Source organism: Hoplias malabaricus, chromosome Y (assembly GCF_029633855.1).
Source record: "Hoplias malabaricus isolate fHopMal1 chromosome Y, fHopMal1.hap1, whole genome shotgun sequence".
NCBI classification, from domain to species: Eukaryota; Metazoa; Chordata; class Actinopteri; order Characiformes; family Erythrinidae; genus Hoplias; species Hoplias malabaricus.
In genome coordinates this window covers 27,072,924-27,092,923 of record NC_089820.1, presented here as the reverse complement: position 1 = coordinate 27,092,923, position 20,000 = coordinate 27,072,924, and the positions used below count along the sequence as shown (strand labels likewise).

The window sequence follows — 20,000 nt, the reverse complement described above, 5'->3', positions numbered from 1 at the left end:
TTAGCTGTTAGCCGGAGGCTGTGGAGCGACAGCTGGGAAGAAGGAGAGACTAAAAGGTAAACGAGTGTAAAATGAAGAGCAGTGAAGACGAGGGGAAGAACAGAGGGATTACGAGGAGAAACAGCTGCAGAAAAACAACAAAATCAAAGATCATTTAAATCAGTTCATAAACAATTAAACAACATTCAGACTCTCCTTCCTCCTCTTTTCACTCTCCATCTTTCCGTTCCTCCTCTGTTCTCTCCCTTCGTGCTTTCTCTCCGTCACTTTCTCTTTTTCCATTCTCTCTCCCTCTTCTTTCTCTACATCCCTGTTTCTCCCTCAGTCCCTCTTCTTCTCCCCTCTACCTCTTTTTCTTTCTTTCTCTCCCCCTCTCTTCTATTTTCCCTCCTCTTCTCTTTCTCAATCCTTCTACCTCACTTTTCCCCTTCCCCCTCTCCTCCCTCTCCACTCTCCTTCTTTCTTTCAGCTCCCTTTTTTCTCTCTCCCTCTCCTCCCCCTGCCTTTCTCTCTCTCTCTCTCTCTCTCCCTCCCTATCTCTCCCTCTCTTTCTCCCTATCTCTCCCTCCCTCTCTCTCTCTCTCTCTCTCTCCCTCTCTGGCCTGATGGGTTCCTCTGGGACGAGTTGGAGTGGTGCTTGTGATGATTAGGTGATGGCTGAATGCCATCAGACCCTCACAGCAATGTTCCAGCGTCTAGTGCACAGCCGTGGCAGAAGAGCAGGGCCTCTCCTGTTGCAGCGTGGTGGAGAGTATGGAGGATGAGGGTCTCGGGGGGTCCCAGGGCGAGGGCCTGTGAGACTGCTTTGATTCCTGTGGTTACAAAACACTGAGCTCAGCGCAGATCAAAGCCATGATGTCATAGCGGCTCTTTTTGATAAGATCTAATTGCTTCCGTTACAGCTCGGGGGAAATGACCCCTCCCTCAGAGTGAGGAGGGTGGGGGGCGCTGGGGCACGTGCCGAGGGCTCCGAGGGTCTCGCACAGCTCTTTATGCTGTTGGGGTTTTTGGGGTTTCCTTAAAGACTCAATCATTTAAAGTAACACGATGTAGTATTTTTAAGTATTTGTCACAGTGAGAACAGAGCCTCTGTTGTTGCTCCTCCTTGCTCAGTACTGCAGATACTGCACTATGTATCTGTAAAAATTAATTATACTAAGGGGAGTAACAATAAAAAAAAAAAAAAAACATTTACCTAATGATCCTTCAGAGCGTTCGGTTAGTTTTGCTGGATTTTTAGTGGGCGGGGCTAAATCTGGATCACATGTCATCAGCTCTGTCACAGAACCAATCAGAGTCAGTGATATGTTTACAGCCTCAGAGGACCCACACTGCCCCCTGCTGACTGGGCTCTGATTCTTTCACAGAGTAATGTTTGTTTACTTACGCATTATATGTAACATTTTGTTAATCATCTCCGTCCAATTAAAAACCTGTATCTCGTGTGTGTGTGTGTGTGTGTATGTTCAGTTACTGCATCATCTGAACACTTCACACTGTGTGTAAAACTCATGATGAATGACCAATAGAAACACTACAATATTTTTTTACATTGACTTCTGCTGAAAAATAAAGGGAATGTCTACGACTGGAGAAACACCGTTCTCTCTGGTGTGTTTACATTCAGCAGCTCCGCATCTTTTAAGGTGTTTCTGAGGGAAAGAAAATCGACTGTTGTTTGTACGCAGCTGAAGTGTAAATTGTAAGTGTTTATTCACTGTTTGAATTCCCACAGAAACTCATGTGTTTAGTTTTGTAGCACTTTCCCTCTGTGTTTACTTTCATGCAGTTAGCGCTCTCCTGAATTTAGAGTCAGTTCCACCTTAAGTAATGTAACTGTAACAGCAAAAACACATTAGAGCGGTTTCCAGAGCAAACCGACTGCAGAGCAGCACACGGAGAGGACACACACTCAGAGCTTTATACACAGGGTTTTAGATTAACAGGCTTTTGGGAGATACATGTTTTTAATTGGACAGTGAGTGTATGAGTATATCGGCCCATTTCTGAGCACTGCTGTTGAACGTCTTTAACGTTTAAACAAATTTAACGCTTGCTAGTGTTGTCATGAGCCGGTACTGGGTTTCCATGATAAAGAGGCACTTCGGAGGGCAGGGGATTGTGGGTAAGAATGTGAGATTATCATCACTTCCTGGTACTGGTCCTGGCAGCGGTGTCTAACGTCACCCGTACGGACTCAGACACCGTCCCTTTTCTGAGTAATGTCTGTTTACTTGAGGCGGATCGGATCGGACCCGGTCGAAGTCGTCGTTACTTATCCTCACATTTCTGGGCGGAGCCGAGGGCCCGATGATGGAGGAGGTGAAGGGGCTGAAGGTGTGCTGGTGCGTGTGCTGGTGCTGGTGCATGTGCTGGTGTTGATGAACCTCAGCCCTCAGGAGTGCCATGGGGGCCAGCGGAGAACCGGGCAGCGGAGAACCGGCCCCCAACCTGGGGCCCGGGCCCTGAGAGCCGCGCTCAGAACTCTGCACCAAGAACCGACTGTTCAGCTCCTGACGCAGGAGATCAGGATCTGAAACACAGGACAGTCGGGGGGGGGCGGGGAACAAAGCGAAGGGGAAACGAAAGCAAGGGTGGAAATACAAAGGAAGGGAAAAATAAGAAGAAACAAAAACAAAACAGGAAAGAAAGTAGAGGCAAAAACAAACAAAGAAAAGTGAACTCCAAAAGACAAAAACAAAAAGAGTAAACAAAAACAACCACAAAAAAAGAGGAAACACAAACAGATGAAACAATAACAAAACAAAAAGAGGAAATAAAAGAAGAGAAGGGAAAGGAAAATCAAAGCAGAAAGAGAGAGAGAGAGAGAGAGAGAGAGAGGGAGACAGAGAGGAGGAAGAGATAAAGAAAGAGAGAGAGGGAGGGAGGGAGGGAGGGAAGGAGGTGTGTCCGGTGAGTCGGCGCTCGGCGGAAGAGAAGAGAAAGAGAATAGTCACCTGGCCTTCTCTGTTTCTCCAGCTGAGGTTGTGAGGGTTTTCTACGTGAGGACTCATTGGTGGCGGTAAGAGAGTTGCCTGTGACAATGTGCCAATCAGAATCCCCGAATGAGGCTGGCAATACATGATTGGTTGGTTGAATGATATCAACAGGCTGGTATCTGAAGAACAGAGAGAACCGAGAGTCACCTCAGCAGAAAACACACACAACCTCCTCCCTACACACACACACACACACACACACACACACATGCACACACACTTCCTAACACTAGAACCACAAGGGTTCCACCTCTAAACACCTCTCACCAGGTAAAGCTCCCTCTTTAATGGAACCAAAGAGGGTTCTTTTAGAACCTTCCAGAAGTAGTGCCTTAAAACAACCACAATGGCTTCCTCATGAATAAAGAACCATTTTAACAAACATCACATAATGTGAAGGTTCTTTACCAATTAAAGGAACCAAAGTTCCAAAGAGAACCCCCTTTGGCTCCCTTGAGAACCATTCAAGGAGTCTTCACTCTACATGAGATGACTGTGAGAGGTTCTTTCCCTGTGTTTTGAGTCAAATTAAGGTTCTTACACTGGAACTGAAGAGGAATCAAAGGGGTTCCTCTGAACCTGTGGTTCCTTAATGAACCTTTGATGTATAAATGAGACTTAGAACCTATTCATTTTCACATCAGGGAAAGGTTCTGCACCAAAGAACACTCTTTAAAATATTATTATTATTTTTTCACTATTCCCAGCATGCACCACTCCCCCTGGAGCTGTCCATCACCCTGCAGTGGATGCATTGCCCATAAAAGGAGTTGTGAGTCTGAGCTAGTGTCTGTCCTGGTGTTTCTTGTGACATCACTGTGCCGCCATTTTGAGCATTTACTCGTTAGTCACAAACAAACACAATGTTTACATCGTTTTACTGTGTCTTTCAAAACTTTAGTGTTCGTTTAGTCACTAGGATTACAGAAATATAAGAGAAAAACCCTTCCCAATTTATCTACCTCACATTTATAAACAGAGCCCTCCCTGTTCCCTCCGTGTCATTGAGGCTTGGGCTCCATTCTCCCTACATAGTGCACAACACAGATTATAAAACTAAGACTCCTACACCCAGATACTGCACCAGTTTGAAAAGGAGACAGCAAGGTTACAGCTGAATAACAGATCAGACATACAGCACATTACGTGAGCGCAGATCATGTTACTTTATGACCTACACTGTGCCCTACATAGGGTGTAGGGTGTAGAGATGCATTTGAGATTCTGTGGAAACATCAGCAATCATTGCACATTTTCAAAAAAATATTTTATTCAACTATTCAAAGCCAAATCTGAGAAATAATTTGAGCAGAAAGTCACAATAAAACCTTATCCTCCAGAAATCTGTTCCACTTTTAGAGAGCAGGGAGGGAAAAAAGAGTCTTGTGGCTTGTGACTGTAGTTTCGCTCAAACACATCACGAGTGAAATAAGACTATCACTGAAGCTTGTATATGATCTCTGTATGAATAACTCACTCAGATTCTGTCACAAAAGCAGAGAAATGCACTGGAGGCTAAAATGCTAACAGTTTTCCATTAGATCTACAGAGCCGAGGGCTCAAAAATGCTAATATGAACAACGGAAGCACATCCCTTTATCAAGAAGGGAGAGGAGCTGAGTATAAGAAATATATACCCATCATTAATATCCGTTTATTTCAGTGCTGCACTCTAAATACAAACATTTAAATAAATAAATAAACAAATAAATGAATAAAGTGAATTGAATGCAGTGATATCCCCACCTAGCAATACACATACAGAACTCTTCAGTACAGTGTTAGCATGTAGCATTATTGAAACGGAGCTCAATAATGAGCTGGTGATTCAGAGCAATGTTAGCTTGTAGCATGTAGTATTATTGAAATGGAGCTCAATAATGAGCTGGTGATTCAGAGCAATGTTAGCTTGTAGCATGTAGTATTATTGAAATGGAGCTCAATAATGAGCTGGTGATTCAGAGCAATGTTAGCTTGTAGCATGTAGCATTATTGAAATGGCGCTCCATAATGAGCTGGTGATTCAAAGCAGTGTTAGCTTGTAACATGTAGCATTATTGAAATGGAGCTCCATAATGAACTAGTGATTCAGAGCAATGTTAGCTTGTAGCATGTAGCATTACTGAAATGGAGCTCCATAATGAGGTGATGACACAAAGCAATGTTAGTTTGTAGCATGTAGCATTATTAATATGAAGAGCCTTAATGAGCTGGCGATTCTGAATGATGTTAACTTGTAGCATGTAGCATTATTGAAATGGAGTTCCATAATGAGCTGATGATGCAAAGCAGTGTTAGCTTGTAGCATGCAGCATTATTGAAATGGTGCTCAATAATGACCTGGTGATTCAGAGCAATGTTAGCTTGTAGCATGCGGCATTATAGAAATGGAACGCCTTAATGAGCTAATGATACAAAAGCAGTGTTAGCGTGTAGCATGTAGCTTAATTGGCATGAGGAGCCGTAATGAGCTGGCGATTCAGAACAATGTTAGCTTGTAGCATTACTGAAATAGAATTCCTTAATGAGTTGGTATTTCGGTACAGTGTTAGCTTATAGCATGTAGCATTATCGATTCAATATGAAGCTCCTTATTTGTTTCCCTACAAGACAAGTTGGAGTTATTTTGAAACACCAGATTCATGTCTGTCACAAAAAAATCTGGCCAAACCCACAACTCCTTATATGGCAACCAGACACACCCACAACACCTTATATGGGCATGGTGCCCACTTCAGGACTACAAATTATATTTTCTCTATATCACGCAGCCAATCTGAAAACCCAAATTCCCATCTCTATGCTGTGCCCACAGATGTGTTGGTACAGCTATGGTTTGGAGATGGAATACACTTTATAGAACACTGTTAGAAACCATTCACACTAAAGAGAAACGAGGGTGAACATTTGGGTTCTACCTGCTCCACACGGGTTCTACTTAGTCCAGTTATCAACATACCACAGTGTCATTGGTGTGAAAGGATTTTAACAGTGTTCTGGGCTCAGCCCAAATCACAAGAGTAGGTACAAGAAACACATTTCTGGATGGAGCTTAAATGGAACAACACCAACATATATGGACAGGTGTAGTGTGGTGTGGGCATGTTTATACAGCTGTGGGTAGGTATGGAAAGGTGTGTTATGTGTAGACAGGTGTAATAAGATACAGAAATGTGTGGAGAGGTGTAATAAGGTGTTGACATGTTTGGGCAGGTGTGTTAAGTGCAGACAGGTGTAATAATACATAGACAGGTGTGGAGAGGAGTAATAAGGTGTAGACATGTTTGGACAGGTGTGCTAAATGCAGACAGGTGTAATAAGGTTTGGACATGTTTGGGCAGGTGTGGGCGTGTTTGGTTAGGTGGGTTAAGTGTACACAGGTGTAATAAGGTATAGACAGGTGTGGAGAGGAGTAATGAGGTGCAGACATGTTTTGGAAAGGTGTGGGTATGTTTGGACAGGTGTGCTAAATGCAGACAGGTGTAATAAGGTTTGGACATGTTTGGGCAGGTGTGCGCGTGTTTGGGCAGGTGGGTTAAGTGTACACAGGTGTAATAAGACATAGACAGGTGTGGAAAGGAGTAATAAGGTGTTGACATGTTTGGACAGGCGTGTTAAGTGCAGACAGGTGTAATAAGACATAGACAGGTGTGGAGAGGAATAATAAGGTGTTGACATGTTTGGGCAGGTGTGGACATGTTTGGGCAGGTGGGTTAAGTGCACACAGGTGTAATAAGGTATAGACAGGTGTGGAGAGGAGTAATAAGGTGTTGACATGTTTGGGCAGGTGTGGACATGTTTGGGCAGGTGGGTTAAGTGCAGACAGGTGTAATAAGACATAGACAGGTGTGGAGAGGAGTAATAAGGTGTTGACATGTTTGGGCAGGTGTGGACATGTTTGGGCAGGTGGGTTAAGTGCACACAGGTGTAATAAGATATAGACAGGTGTGGAGAGGAGTAATAAGGTGTTGACATGTTTGGGCAGGTGTGGACATGTTTGGGCAGGTGGGTTAAGTGCAGACAGGTGTAATAAGACATAGACAGGTGTGGAGAGGAGTAATAAGGTTTTGACATGTTTGGGCAGGTGGGTTAAGTGTACCCAGGTGTAATAAGACATAGACAGGTGTGGAGAGGAGTAATAAGGTTTTGACATGTTTGGGCAGGTGGGTTAAGTGTACCCAGGTGTAATAAGACATAGACAGGTGTGGAGAGGTATAATAAGGTGTTGACATGTTTGGGCAGGTGTGGGCATGTTTGGGCAGGTGTGTTAAGTGTACACAGGTGTAATAAGACATAGACAGGTGTGGAGAGGAGTAATAAGGTGTTGACATGTTTGGGCAGGTGTGGGTATGTTTGGGCAGGTGTGTTAAGTGCAGATATGTGTAATAAGACATAGACAGGTGTGGAGAGGAGTAATAAGGTGTTGGCATGTTTGGGCAGGTGTATTAAGTGCAGATAGGTGTAATAAGACATAGACAGGTGTGGAGAGGAGTAATAAGGTGTTGACATGTTTGGGCAGGTGTGGGCATGTTTGGGCAGGTGTGTTAAGTGCAGACAGGTGTAATAAGTTGTGGTCCGTTGTGGGCATGTGTGTTAAGGTGTGGTAAGTGTACACAGGTGTAAAAATGTGTGTGCACATATGGGCAGGTATGTTCAGGTGTGGACATGTGCAAGCACTGTGGTGGGGTGTGGACAGGTGTATACAGGCTAAGGCAGGAGTGGAGAGGTGTGTGCAGATGTGGATAGGTAGGGTCAGGTGTGGACATGTGTAAGCAGTGCAGTGAGGTGTGTAGAGGTGTGTACAGGCAAAGGCAGGAGTGGAGAGCTGTGTGCAGGTGTGGATAGGTAAGGTCAGGTGTGGACATGTGTAAGCACTGTGGTCAGCTGGGTTACCTGCGTAAGGTCCGCTGGCTGCGTGCCCGGGCACCACGATGCTGTTGGGGGGCAGAGTGGGCGGAGCCAGGGCGGCAGGGGAGGCGAACATGGCCGAGTGACGAGGGAAATGAGAGGAAGTACGGAGGGAATACGGAGGGGAAGGGATGGAGAGAGGGAGGGGAGGGGGAGGGGCAGGGGTGGGAAGAGAGAGATGGTGGGGGGAGGGGGGGAGGTGGTGTTTGGGGGGCAGGGAAGAGGGGCTGCTGTGGAAGAATGAGAAGAAGAAAAGACAAATAATTAAACACAGGCAGAGGTCATTAAGCCAGACATCCAAGGCCATATTGTTCTACTGCTTTAGCATTAAGCCAATGTTGAACTCCACTAGTACACGAACACAGTTCCACTCTTCCAGGGAAATGTATACCCCTCTAATATGCTTTTGGCATTGAGTACAATGAACTTAGGCTCATGTGTAGCTGCTCCAGAGTGTCCCATTTTATTTTGAAATTTGTACAAGAGTGTACATTCACTAATTCTTCCCTAAATTTATTAGTATGAATACAAAATAATAAACACAACAACAATAGTGGGGTGTAAAAGATAACATGTTAACGATGTTAACTCCTGTAGGAATAAGTGGCTGTAGCTGGTGTGTGTCAGTATTTCGGTGCTGTAACTGTATGTAGGAGTGAACATCTGTAGCTGGTGTGTGTCAGTATTTCGGTGCTGTAACTGTATGTAGGAGTAAACAGCTATAGCTAGTGTGTGTCAGTATTTCGGTGCTGTAACTGTATGTAGCAGTAAATGGCTGTAGCCAGTGTGTGTCAATATTTCTGTGCTGTAACTGTATGTAGCAGTAATCGGCTGTAGCTGGTGTGTGTCAATATTTCAGTGTGTAACTGTATGTAGGAGTAAACGGCTGTAGCTGGTGTGTGTCAGTATTTCGGTGATGTAACTGTATGTAGGAGTAAACGGCTGTAGCTGGTGTGTGTCAGTATTTCGGTGCTGTAACTGTATGTAGGAGTAAACAGCTGTAGCTGATGCGTGTCAGTATTTCGGTGCTGTAACTGTATGTAGGAGTAAACGGCTGTAGCTGGTGTGTGTCAATATTTCAGTGCTGTAACTGTATGTAGGAGTAAACGGCTGTAGTTGGTGTGTGTCAGTATTTCGGTGCTGTAACTGTATGTAGCAGTAAACGGCTGTAGCTGGTGTGTGTCAGTATTTCAGTGTGTAACTGTATGTAGGAGTAAACGGCTGTAGCTGGTGTGTGTCAGTATTTCGGTGCTGTAACTGTATGTAGGAGTAAACGGCTGTAGCTGGTGTGTGTCAGTATTTCGGTGCTGTAACTGTATGTAGCAGTAAACGGCTGTAGCTGGTATGTGTCAATATTTCAGTGTGTAACTGTATGTAGGAGTAAACAGCTGTAGCTGGTGTGTGTCAGTATTTCGGTGCTGTAACTGTATGTAGAAGTAAACAGCTGTAGCTGATGCGTGTCAGTATTTCGGTGCTGTAACTGTATGTAGGAGTAAACGGCTGTAGCTGGTGTGTGTCAATATTTCAGTGCTGTAACTATATGTAGGAGTAAACGGCTGTAGCTGGTGTGTGTCAGTATTTCGGTGCTTTAACTGTATGTAGGAGTAAACGGCTGTAGCTGGTGTGAGTCAGTATTTCAGTGCTGTAACTGTATGTAGGAGTAAACGGCTGTAGCTGGTGTGTGTCAGTATTTCGGTGCTGTAACTGTATGTAGGAGTAAACGGCTGTAGCTGGTGTGAGTCAGTATTTCAGTGCTGTAACTGTATGTAGGAGTAAACGGCTGTAGCTGGTGTGAGTCACTATTTCAGTGCTGTAACTGTATGTAGGAGTGAACGGCTGTAGCTGGTGTGAGTCAGTATTTCAGTGCTGTAACTGTATGTAGGAGTAAACGGCTGTAGCTGGTGTGAGTCAGTATTTCAGTGCTGTAACTGTATGTAGGAGTGAACGGCTGTAGCTGGTGTGTGTCAGTATTTCAGTGTGTAACTGTATGTAGGAGTAAACGGCTGTAGCTGGTGTGTGTCAGTATTTCGGTGCTGTAACTGTATGTAGGAGTAAACAGCTGTAGCTGATGCGTGTCAGTATTTCGGTGCTGTAACTGTATGTAGGAGTAAACGGCTGTAGCTGGTGTGTGTCAATATTTCAGTGCTGTAACTGTATGTAGGAGTAAACGGCTGTAGCTGGTGTGTGTCAGTATTTCGGTGCTGTAACTGTATGTAGGAGTAAACGGCTGTAGCTGGTGTGTGTCAGTATTTCGGTGCTGTAACTGTATGTAGGAGTAAACGGCTGTAGCTGGTGTGTGTCAGTATTTCGGTGCTGTAACTGTATGTAGGAGTAAACGGTTGTAGCTGGTGTGTGTCAGTATTTCGGTGCTGTAACTGTATGTAGGAGTGAACAGCTGTAGCTGGTGTATGTCAGTATTTCAGTGCTGTAATTGTATGTAGGAGTAAACGGTTGTAGCTGGTGTGTGTCAGTATTTCGGTGCTGTAACTGTACGTAGGAGTAAACAGCTGTAGCTAGTGTGTGTCAGTATTTCGGTGCTGTAACTGTATGTAGGAGTAAATGGCTGTAGCTGGTGTGTGTCAGTATTTCGGTGCTGTAACTGTACGTAGGAGTAAACAGCTGTAGCTAGTGTGTGTCATTATTTCGGTGCTGTAACTGTATGTAGCAATAAATGGCTGTAGCTGGTGTGTGTCAGTTTTCCGGTGCTGTAACTGTATGTAGGAGTAAACGGCTGTAGCTGGTGTGTGTCAGTATTTCGGTGCTGTAACTGTATGTAGGAGTAAACGGCTGTAGCTGGTGTGTGTCAGTATTTCGGTGCTGTAACTGTATGTAGGAGTAAACGGCTGTAGCTGGTGTGTGTCAGTATTTCGGTGCTGTAACTGTATGTAGGAGTAAACGGTTGTAGCTGGTGTGTGTCAGTATTTCGGTGCTGTAACTGTATGTAGGAGTGAACAGCTGTAGCTGGTGTATGTCAGTATTTCAGTGCTGTAATTGTATGTAGGAGTAAACGGTTGTAGCTGGTGTGTGTCAGTATTTCGGTGCTGTAACTGTACGTAGGAGTAAACAGCTGTAGCTAGTGTGTGTCAGTATTTCGGTGCTGTAACTGTATGTAGGAGTAAATGGCTGTAGCTGGTGTGTGTCAGTATTTCGGTGCTGTAACTGTACGTAGGAGTAAACAGCTGTAGCTAGTGTGTGTCATTATTTCGGTGCTGTAACTGTATGTAGCAATAAATGGCTGTAGCTGGTGTGTGTCAGTTTTCCGGTGCTGTAACTGTATGTAGGAGTAAACTGTTGTAGCTGGTGTGTGTCATGATTTTGGGGCTGTAACTGTATGTAGGAGTAAACGGCTGTAGCTGGTGTGAGTCAGTATTTCAGTAAAATAATCATGGCAGAATATTTTAATCATGGAAAATTCCCAATTAATGTTAACCTACAAAAAATTTCATTGATGAACTTACCTAATGTCGTGGAGACTGTAAGGCAGTGGGTGATGATGGCTGATGATTGGTTGACTATGGTGCCCTGGGGGCGGGGCTCTGAGCTCTGCAATATTCGATTGGATCCTCAGGAGCTGCGGAGAAGGGTCTGAGGGTGTGACCTCCTTTTTTATGCTCAGTGTGGGCTTGGGGCTGTGTTTTGGTGGGGATGGTGCAGAAGGGGCGGGGCACCCCGTGGGGGTGGTGCAGGGTGTGGGGCTTGGCACAGCCGGAAAAAATGAAACGTCGCTGCTCTGTTCCTGACTGCGCTGGAGACCTGAGACTTTCGCAGAACCACAGGTTCTAGACTCCACACTCTCATTTGTCAACACACCTGGAAAACAAAAAAGAAGGGAAAGAGAGGTCAGACTTTAGAGGGACATTAGTTAAAATTCTAGTTTAGTTAAGAACATGAAACTACTGAATCTGTTCATCAGACTCAACACGCTCGGAGGAGAACACTAACCTCTGTTCATCAGATTCAACACGCTCGGAGGAGAACACTAACCTCTGTTCATCAGACTCAACACGCTCGGAGGAGAACACTAACCTCTGTTCATCAGACTCAACACGCTCGGAGGAGAACGCTAACCTCTGTTCATCAGACTCAACACGCTCGGAGGAGAACGCTAACCTCTGTTCATCAGACTCAACACGCTCGGAGGAGAACGCTAACCTCTGTTCATCAGACTCAACACGCTCAGAGGAGAACACTAACCTCTGTTCATCAGACTCAACACGCTCGGAGGAGAACACTAACCTCTGTTCATCAGACTCAACACGCTCGGAGGAGAACGCTAACCTCTGTTCATCAGACTCAACACGCTCGGAGGAGAACACTGACCTCTGTTCATCAGACTCAACACGCTCGGAGGAGAACACTGACCTCTGTTCATCAGACTCAACACGCTCGGAGAACACTAACCTCTGTTCATCAGACTCAACACGCTCGGAGGAGAACACTAACCTCTGTTCATCAGACTCAACACGCTCGGAGGAGAACACTAACCTCTTATTCTGCTCCATAAGGAAGACTGTCACAATCTCCTTTCCCTCCATCTTCATCTTCCTCTAATCTACCTCTCTCCTTTGTTCCACACTTGCTCTCTCCTAACCCCACTCTCTGCTTTCACTTTCAATCACTCCTTAATCTCACTCCTTAATCTCTCTCTCTCTCTCTCTCTCTCTCACCCCACCCCTGGGGACTGTGTGATGTTGGGGTCACTCTGCTGCTGGACTGTAATCAGGTGATCTCATTTCAGCGGGAGCTGCGGTCAGAGTGAATAAATCAGAGCTAATTAAAGTTAAACAACGCTCTGCCTCTCCTCCATTTACACTCCGCCGACCCAATAATGACCAGTCCATCACGGGCCGAGTCAAAACACGCCACACAGCCCTTATACTGCCCCCTCTCTCTCCATCGCTCGCTCCCTCCTCTGTCTCTTCTCTCTCGTTCTCTCTTTAGTTCCCTTATCATTTTAGTCCTTTTTATTTACTTTTTCTCTCTCTCTCTTTGGAAGACCCCTGGCCTCTGTTCCTTTCTGGTTGAGTGTTAAATATAAGAGCTCTGATCCGGACGAGTGAAGCTTAGAGGAGACAGACAGCGGTGAGTGGAGGAAAGTGACTCTGATTACAGAAAGGTCTCAATATAAAACATGGACAGGCAGCAATGGAACACACACAAAACTACATCTCCTTTCTGCTGTAATCATTAAAAATATGGTTGAAAACCTCCAGAAACATCCAAACAAGCAACATGTCATCACTGCAACAACACTTCACACTGTCTTTACTGTAACAGGACGTCAAACTGTCATCACCTTAACACCTCATTAAACTTTCATTATCATAGCATCACCTCAAGCTAAAATAACTGTAACAACACAGTAAATTGTCATTACAATAATGCTACATTAACCTGCCATTACAATAAAACCACTTCAGACAGCAATTACCGTAACTCTACACTCAAAGCTCTCATTACAGTAAAACTATCACAAAATGTCATTACCAAACAACACTGTAAACTGAAACAACTGTAAGACCTCAGACTCAGACAACACTGCACACCAATTACATTAACATAACAACACTGCACACCGACATTACCATAACAACACTGCACACTGACATTACCATAACAACATTGCACACCGACATTACCATAACAACACTGCACACCGACATTACCATAACAACACTGCTCACCGACATTACCATAACAACACTGCACACCGACATAACCATAACAACACTGCTCACCGACATTACCATAAAAACACTGCACACTGACATTACCATAACAACACTGCACACCGACATTACCATAACAACACTGTACACCGACATTACCATAACAACACTGCACACCGACATTACCATAACACTGCACACTGACAGTACCATAACAACACTGCACACTGACATTAGCATAAAAACACTGCACACCAATTACATTACCATAACAACACTGCACACTGACATTACCATAACAACACTGCACACCAATTACATTACCATAACAACACTGCACACCGACATTACCATAACAACACTGCACACTGACATTACCATAACAACACTGCACACCAATTACATTACCATAACAACACCGCACATCGATATTACCATAACAAAACCACACACTGACATTACCATAGCAACACTGCTCACTGACATTACCATAAAAACACCGCTAACTGACATTACCATAACAGAATTGCACACCGACATTACCATAACAACACTGCACACCGATATTACCATAACAAAACTGCACACCAATTACATTACCATAACAACACTGCACATCGACATTACCATAACAACACTGCACAACAATTACATTACCATAACAACACTGGACACCAACATTACCATAACAACACTGCACACCAATTACATTACCATAACAACACTGCACATCGATATTACCATAACAAAACCACACACTGACATTACCATAACAACACTGCACACCAATTACATTACCATAACAACACTGGACACCAACATTACCATAAAAACACTGCTCACCGACATTACCATAAAAACACCGCTCACTGACACTACCATAAAAACACCGCTCACCGACATTACCATAACAACACTGCTCACCGGCATTACCATAAAAACACCGCTCACCGACATTACCATAAAAACACAGCTCACTGACACTACCATAAAAAACACCGCTCACCGACATTACCATAAAAACACCGCTCACCGACATTACCATAACAACACTGCTCACCGGCATTAACGTAACAACACTGCTCACTGACTTTACCATAAAAACACCGGTCACCGACATTACCATAACAACACCACACACTCTCATTACCGTAAAAACACCTTAGATTGTACTTACATTAACACCCATTACACTAATGTAAACAAAACCTTATTATCTCACTTTCTCACCTCAATACTGTAAACATAATTATCTCACTTTCTCACTTCAATACAATGAACAAAACCTAATAATCTCAATTACCCATTTTAGTACTATAAACGAAACCTGAAAATGCCATTTCATCCATAGCTTATTTCATTATTACCTCAAAATCCTCAAAAAGTCTTAAATTTTATTATTCTGGACCTTCTGTATTGATCAATTTATTAGGAAATTTAAACGTAACATCGTTAAAAGTCCTGATATTACAACAACAACATGAAATAACGTAATAAAGGAAAAAAAATCCATGAAAGTATATAATGTAAAACAGTATAACAACAAGCAAACAAACAAAACAAATACAGGGAGTGTATCCCTTAGGAGTCTACACTAATCCCACAGCTGTAGCTCAACCCTGAGCATGATGCATCAGGAAAGAAAGAGAGAAGAATGGACGTGAGATGAAGGAGAAAAGAAATAAGAGAAAGAGAGTGTGAGAGAGAAAGAGAACGAAAGAGAGAGAGCACAAGAGAGAGAAAGAGAGAGAGAGAAAGAGAGAGATAAAGAGAGAGAGACAGAGAGAGAGAGAGACAGACAGAGAGAGACAGACAGAGAGACAGAGAGAGAGAGAAAGAGAGAGAGAGACAGAGAGAGAGAGACAGATAGAGAGAGAGAGCAAGAGAGAGAGAGAGAAAGAAAGAGAGACAGAGAAAGAGAGAGAGACAGAGAGAAAGAAAGAGAGAGAGCAAGAGAGAGAGAGGCAGAGAGAGAAAGAGAAAGAGAATGAGAGAGACAGACAGAGAGAGACAGAGAGAGAGACAGACAGAGAGAGAGAGAAAGAGAGAAAGAGAGAGAGAGAGAGAAGCTGCACAGCTCAAGCCTCCAGTCAGTGATGATAACTCAAGCTGAAGTCCAGACCGTTTAACTCCAGGGCCAATTAAACTGCAGTCAGCTCCGTAACAGCCACACTGCTGCAATATTAATCAATCACTAATCATTAATCATTAATAACCTCCCACCGCACAAACACAGCTGGAGAAACACAGACGTCTTTACAAAACCACAACGGCCCCCACTCACAGGACACCCACAGAGTGTGTCACTCGTCCTCTAGTCCTTCATCAGTGACACAGGACGCTGTCGGCTGGATGTTTTTAGTCGGTGGACTGTTCTCAGTCCAGACACTGAGGGGTTTAAAGCACTGCTGTGTCTGATCCACTCTACACCAGCACAACACACACTAACACACCACCACCATGTCAGTGTCACTGCAGCGCTGAGAATGATCCACCACCACATCACACCTGCTCTGTGGGGGTCCTGAGAAATGAAGAACGGGGAGAGAGGGGGTAGTAAAGTATACAGAGCAACCGTGTGTAAGTGTAGAGCTACAGAGTGACGGTGTGGATGGCGGAGCAGAGAGAGTGGACAGTGTGTGTAGAAACAAGGATGTTAAGGATGTTGGTTAAAACTGTGTATATCCGGAATGCCGTTAAAGAGCAGATGCAAACAATGTTAAAAAATTAATAAATAAAAAAGTAGTCCCGGGGTTTTGTCGCAGCATCCTAACAGCCCCTGTATGTATATAAGGCCAGGGTCACTGCTGAGCGCTGATAAGACCTGCGCTGGACGTCTGCCCTTTAACTCTAATCTGACACTAGCGCTGCCATTTCCCAGGTTGGAGTTAGCGGGCAGCTAATCTGGTCTCGTCTCGTCTCATCTTGTGCTTTCAGAGACGTGTGGAGACAGATGCTCGGGAGGATAACCCCCGTCTGCCGCCTGTCCAGAGGCGAGACGGCGAGAGAGACAGGTTGCTCTTCTCCAAATGTCGCGGGCGCTGACGTTGCCGTGGTAACCGTCTTCAGCCAGTTGGGACGCGCTGGGTACCAGGATGATCTTAATGATGATTCTAATGGAGCATAATGGAGGCTGGAAGACAGCCCCCCTCCCACACACACACACACACACACATACACAAACCCACACACACACACACACACACACACAGCTTCTTGCTCATTAAAAAAAATCCTGGGGAAATGTCCAGACATCTCCTCGGTGTCACGCCACTGAAAATTGTGGCCCAGAAATAGAGCTGTCCATTAAAAACATGGTCTGAGGAAACGTGCCACTGCTGCCCACGGGTTTCTGACCGCCCTCAGACGTCCCTCCACTGAGCCGAGGGGCGTTAATCAGGAGTGTGTCCCTCTTCACCACAGGAACAGCCTCTACTCTCCTGAGAAGACCTTACACTAGTGTAGGAACATGTCTGTGAGGATCTGATGGTGTTCAGCCTTCACATAGTCATCAGTGAGGTCAGTTGCACACACCGCTCCACATTAAAAGATACATTAGCTTCTTACTCTCACACACCGCTCCACCTTAAATGATACAGTGGCTTCTTACTCACACACACCGCTTCATCTTAAAAGATACAGTCACTTCTTACTCACACACACTGCTCCACCTTAAAAGATACAGTTGCTTCTTACTCACACACACCGCTCCACCTTAAAAGATACAGTCGCTTCTTACTCACACACACCGCTCCACCTTAAAAGATACAGTCGCTTCTTACTCACACACCACTCCACATTAAAAGATACAGTCGCTTCTTACTCACACACATCGCTCCACATTAAAAGATACAGTTGCTTCTTACTCACACACCACTCCACATTAAAAGATACAGTCGCTTCTTACTCACACACATCGCTCCACATTAAAAGATACAGTCGCTTCTTACTCACACACACTGCTCCACATTAAAAGATACAGTCGCTTCTTACTCACACATACCGCTCCACCTTAAAAGATACAGTCGCTTCTTACTCACACACACCGCTCCACCTTAAAAGATACAGTGGCTTCTTACTCACACACACCGATCCTATGAACATAAACAAACCAGAGAGAACTGAATTGAACTGAAAAATCTGCTCCTTATTGCCCCCCTTCTGCCCTCGTACTCTCAGTAGACACTTGTGAGACGTAGGGGCTGCGCACTTCTGAGCAGTTAATGGAAGTGGACGAGGGCAAGTGAAAATCAGCTCTGGTCTATTCCCTTCCCAGAAGAGTAGAATGTTACTGCAGTGAAGCCCTGAGGACCACACAAACCCGTCTGGGGGCAGGGGGCTGATGGTCCCTGGAGGCGTGTTGGAGTGAATGGTAACCAGACGTCTCTCTGGAACCTTCCTCCATTATCTGTCCCCAGAGGTGTTTGAATACATCCAGCACGCGCTGAAACAAAGCCTGGAGGACAAGGCACTGCGGTCAGCATCTGGACCAGCCCTGGAGCTGCTGTCCTCTCCCAGGGGTTCAATCTTACACAATCAGTGAGCTCAGGTGGGGCCAGGAGGGGGCGCTGTCCCTGTGGTCTGTGGGTGCAGTGACAGAGACAATGTCCTGATTATTAAAGAGAGTTGTTCTTTCAGATGAGACGTAAAACCACAACAAAAATCACAGTGTGAACACCAGAGTCTTGATGTGTCTCTCTATGTTCACTATCTCTCTCTCTCTACTCTCTTTTGCACTATGCTCTCTCTCTCTCTCTCTCTCTCTCTCTCTCTCTCTCTCTCTGTGTCTCTCTCTCTCTACTCTCTTTTGCACTACGCTCTCTCTCTCTCTCTCTCTCTCTCTCTGTGTGAGTTTCTCTCTCTCTCTCTCTCTCCGTAAAGTCCCTTTCACACTTGCAAAGTAACCCTGAAATGTCCCGGAGTTTTCCTGGAGGAGCTGTATTTGTGAACGCTAACACCCGTGAAGGTAGAGAGATTCTTGCTGTTTGGTCATGTTGGTGTTGACAACCCTCTGTTCTATGTTTGTACCTGTAGGCTTCCACTAGAGGGCAGACCTGAGGACCAGCCATTGTAAAGCTGCTGATCTCCTATACTGCCACCTACTGTTTACGCGTGTACTGCACCTTGAGCATGTGTAGCATTTATTTTCTGAGGACGTTCACAAAGGACACATGAGGCAACCGTGACACGTACGTGAACACATAGTTAACAACAAGTACATCTCTATCCCTACGTTCGTCCCAAACTTTAGAGGACTTTATCCTCCTAGCGCCTGAGTAAAGACTCCAGGTAAAGACGGGTGGCACAGGGGCTTGGTGGTGAGCACGTTTGCCTCTTAGCGCTGAGATCTTGGGTTCTAAGTCCCATCTGGGGATGTGCACTGTGTGAAAGGACTGCTCCGAGACGTCTCCAGACCCAATACTCTGGAGTTTCTCTAGAGTTCACATGTGAAAGGGGCTTCTCTCTCTCTCTCTCTCTCTCTCTCTCTCTCTCTCTCTCTCTCTCTCTCTCTCTCTCCATCCATCTCTCTCTCTCTGTCTCTCCCTCCCTCCCTCCCTCCCTCCATCCATCTCTTTCTCTGTCTCTCTCCCTCCCTCCCTCCCTCCATCCATCTCTCTCTCCCTCTCTCTCTCCCTCCCTCCCTCCATTCATCTCTCTCACTGTCTCTCTCTCTCCCTCCCTCCCTCCATTCATCTCTCTCACTGTCTCTCTGTCTCTCTCTCCCTCCACCCATCTCTCTCTCGGTCTCTCTCTCTCTCTCTCTCTCTCTCTCTCTCTCCATCTATCTCTCTCCCTCCATCCATCTCTCTCTCTCTGTCTCTCTCTCTCCCTCCATCCATCTCTCTCTCTCTCTCTCTCTCTCTCAAAACCTACTGAGAGCCCTGAGTAGGCAGTGACTTCGTAGGCGGCTGTTATTAATTTCTATATAATTCATTTTTATTATCTTTGTCCTGGGAGCAGAGAGAAATAGATGGGAGTGGTGTGTGCGGTGCATCATGGGATTGTCTTTGTGGTTGAGGTAGGGCTCGATGCTGCCTAAAAACCACGGCCGATTTAAGGTTTCTCAGTAGGCAGCGTATTTAAGTTGTCTAAGAATTGGGACAGCCCACGTGTTGGGAGTGCGCACTGAGACGTGTCTCTCTCTCCGTCTCTCTCTCTCTCTTTCTCTCTCTCTCTTTACCCATTCCCTCCCTCCTTCCCTTCTTCCTCTTGCCCCTCAGCACGTGCCGAATGTATTTGTACGCGGTGATGACGGATGGTTTCCCCCACAGCTGTCACACCAACACCTCCTTGACCTTTGACCCCATTCCAGGCCTCAACATCTGGACAGCAGCACTACTGTTTCTCTTTCACACACAGACACACACACACACACACAATGATGAAAAGCCTAGACAGATGGCTCCAGTCACAAAGATTTTCT

At 45.2% G+C, this 20,000-nt stretch overlaps 1 protein-coding gene across 7 annotated transcripts in view; it reads right to left on the bottom strand.

Annotated features, from left to right (window-relative positions):
• fbrsl1 (fibrosin-like 1) overlaps positions 1-20,000 on the bottom strand; it is a 608,817-nt gene that overhangs the window by 23,820 nt on the left and 564,997 nt on the right. For all 7 annotated transcript variants that reach the window (XM_066656081.1, XM_066656086.1, XM_066656083.1 and 4 more), the window contains exons 7-9: positions 11,366-11,717; positions 7,893-8,137; positions 2,958-3,118 (exon numbers count right to left, since the gene is read on the bottom strand). In XM_066656081.1, the coding sequence (XP_066512178.1) occupies positions 2,958-3,118; positions 7,893-8,137; positions 11,366-11,717 (758 nt within the window). The remainder of the gene's footprint in view (positions 1-2,957; positions 3,119-7,892; positions 8,138-11,365; positions 11,718-20,000) is intronic.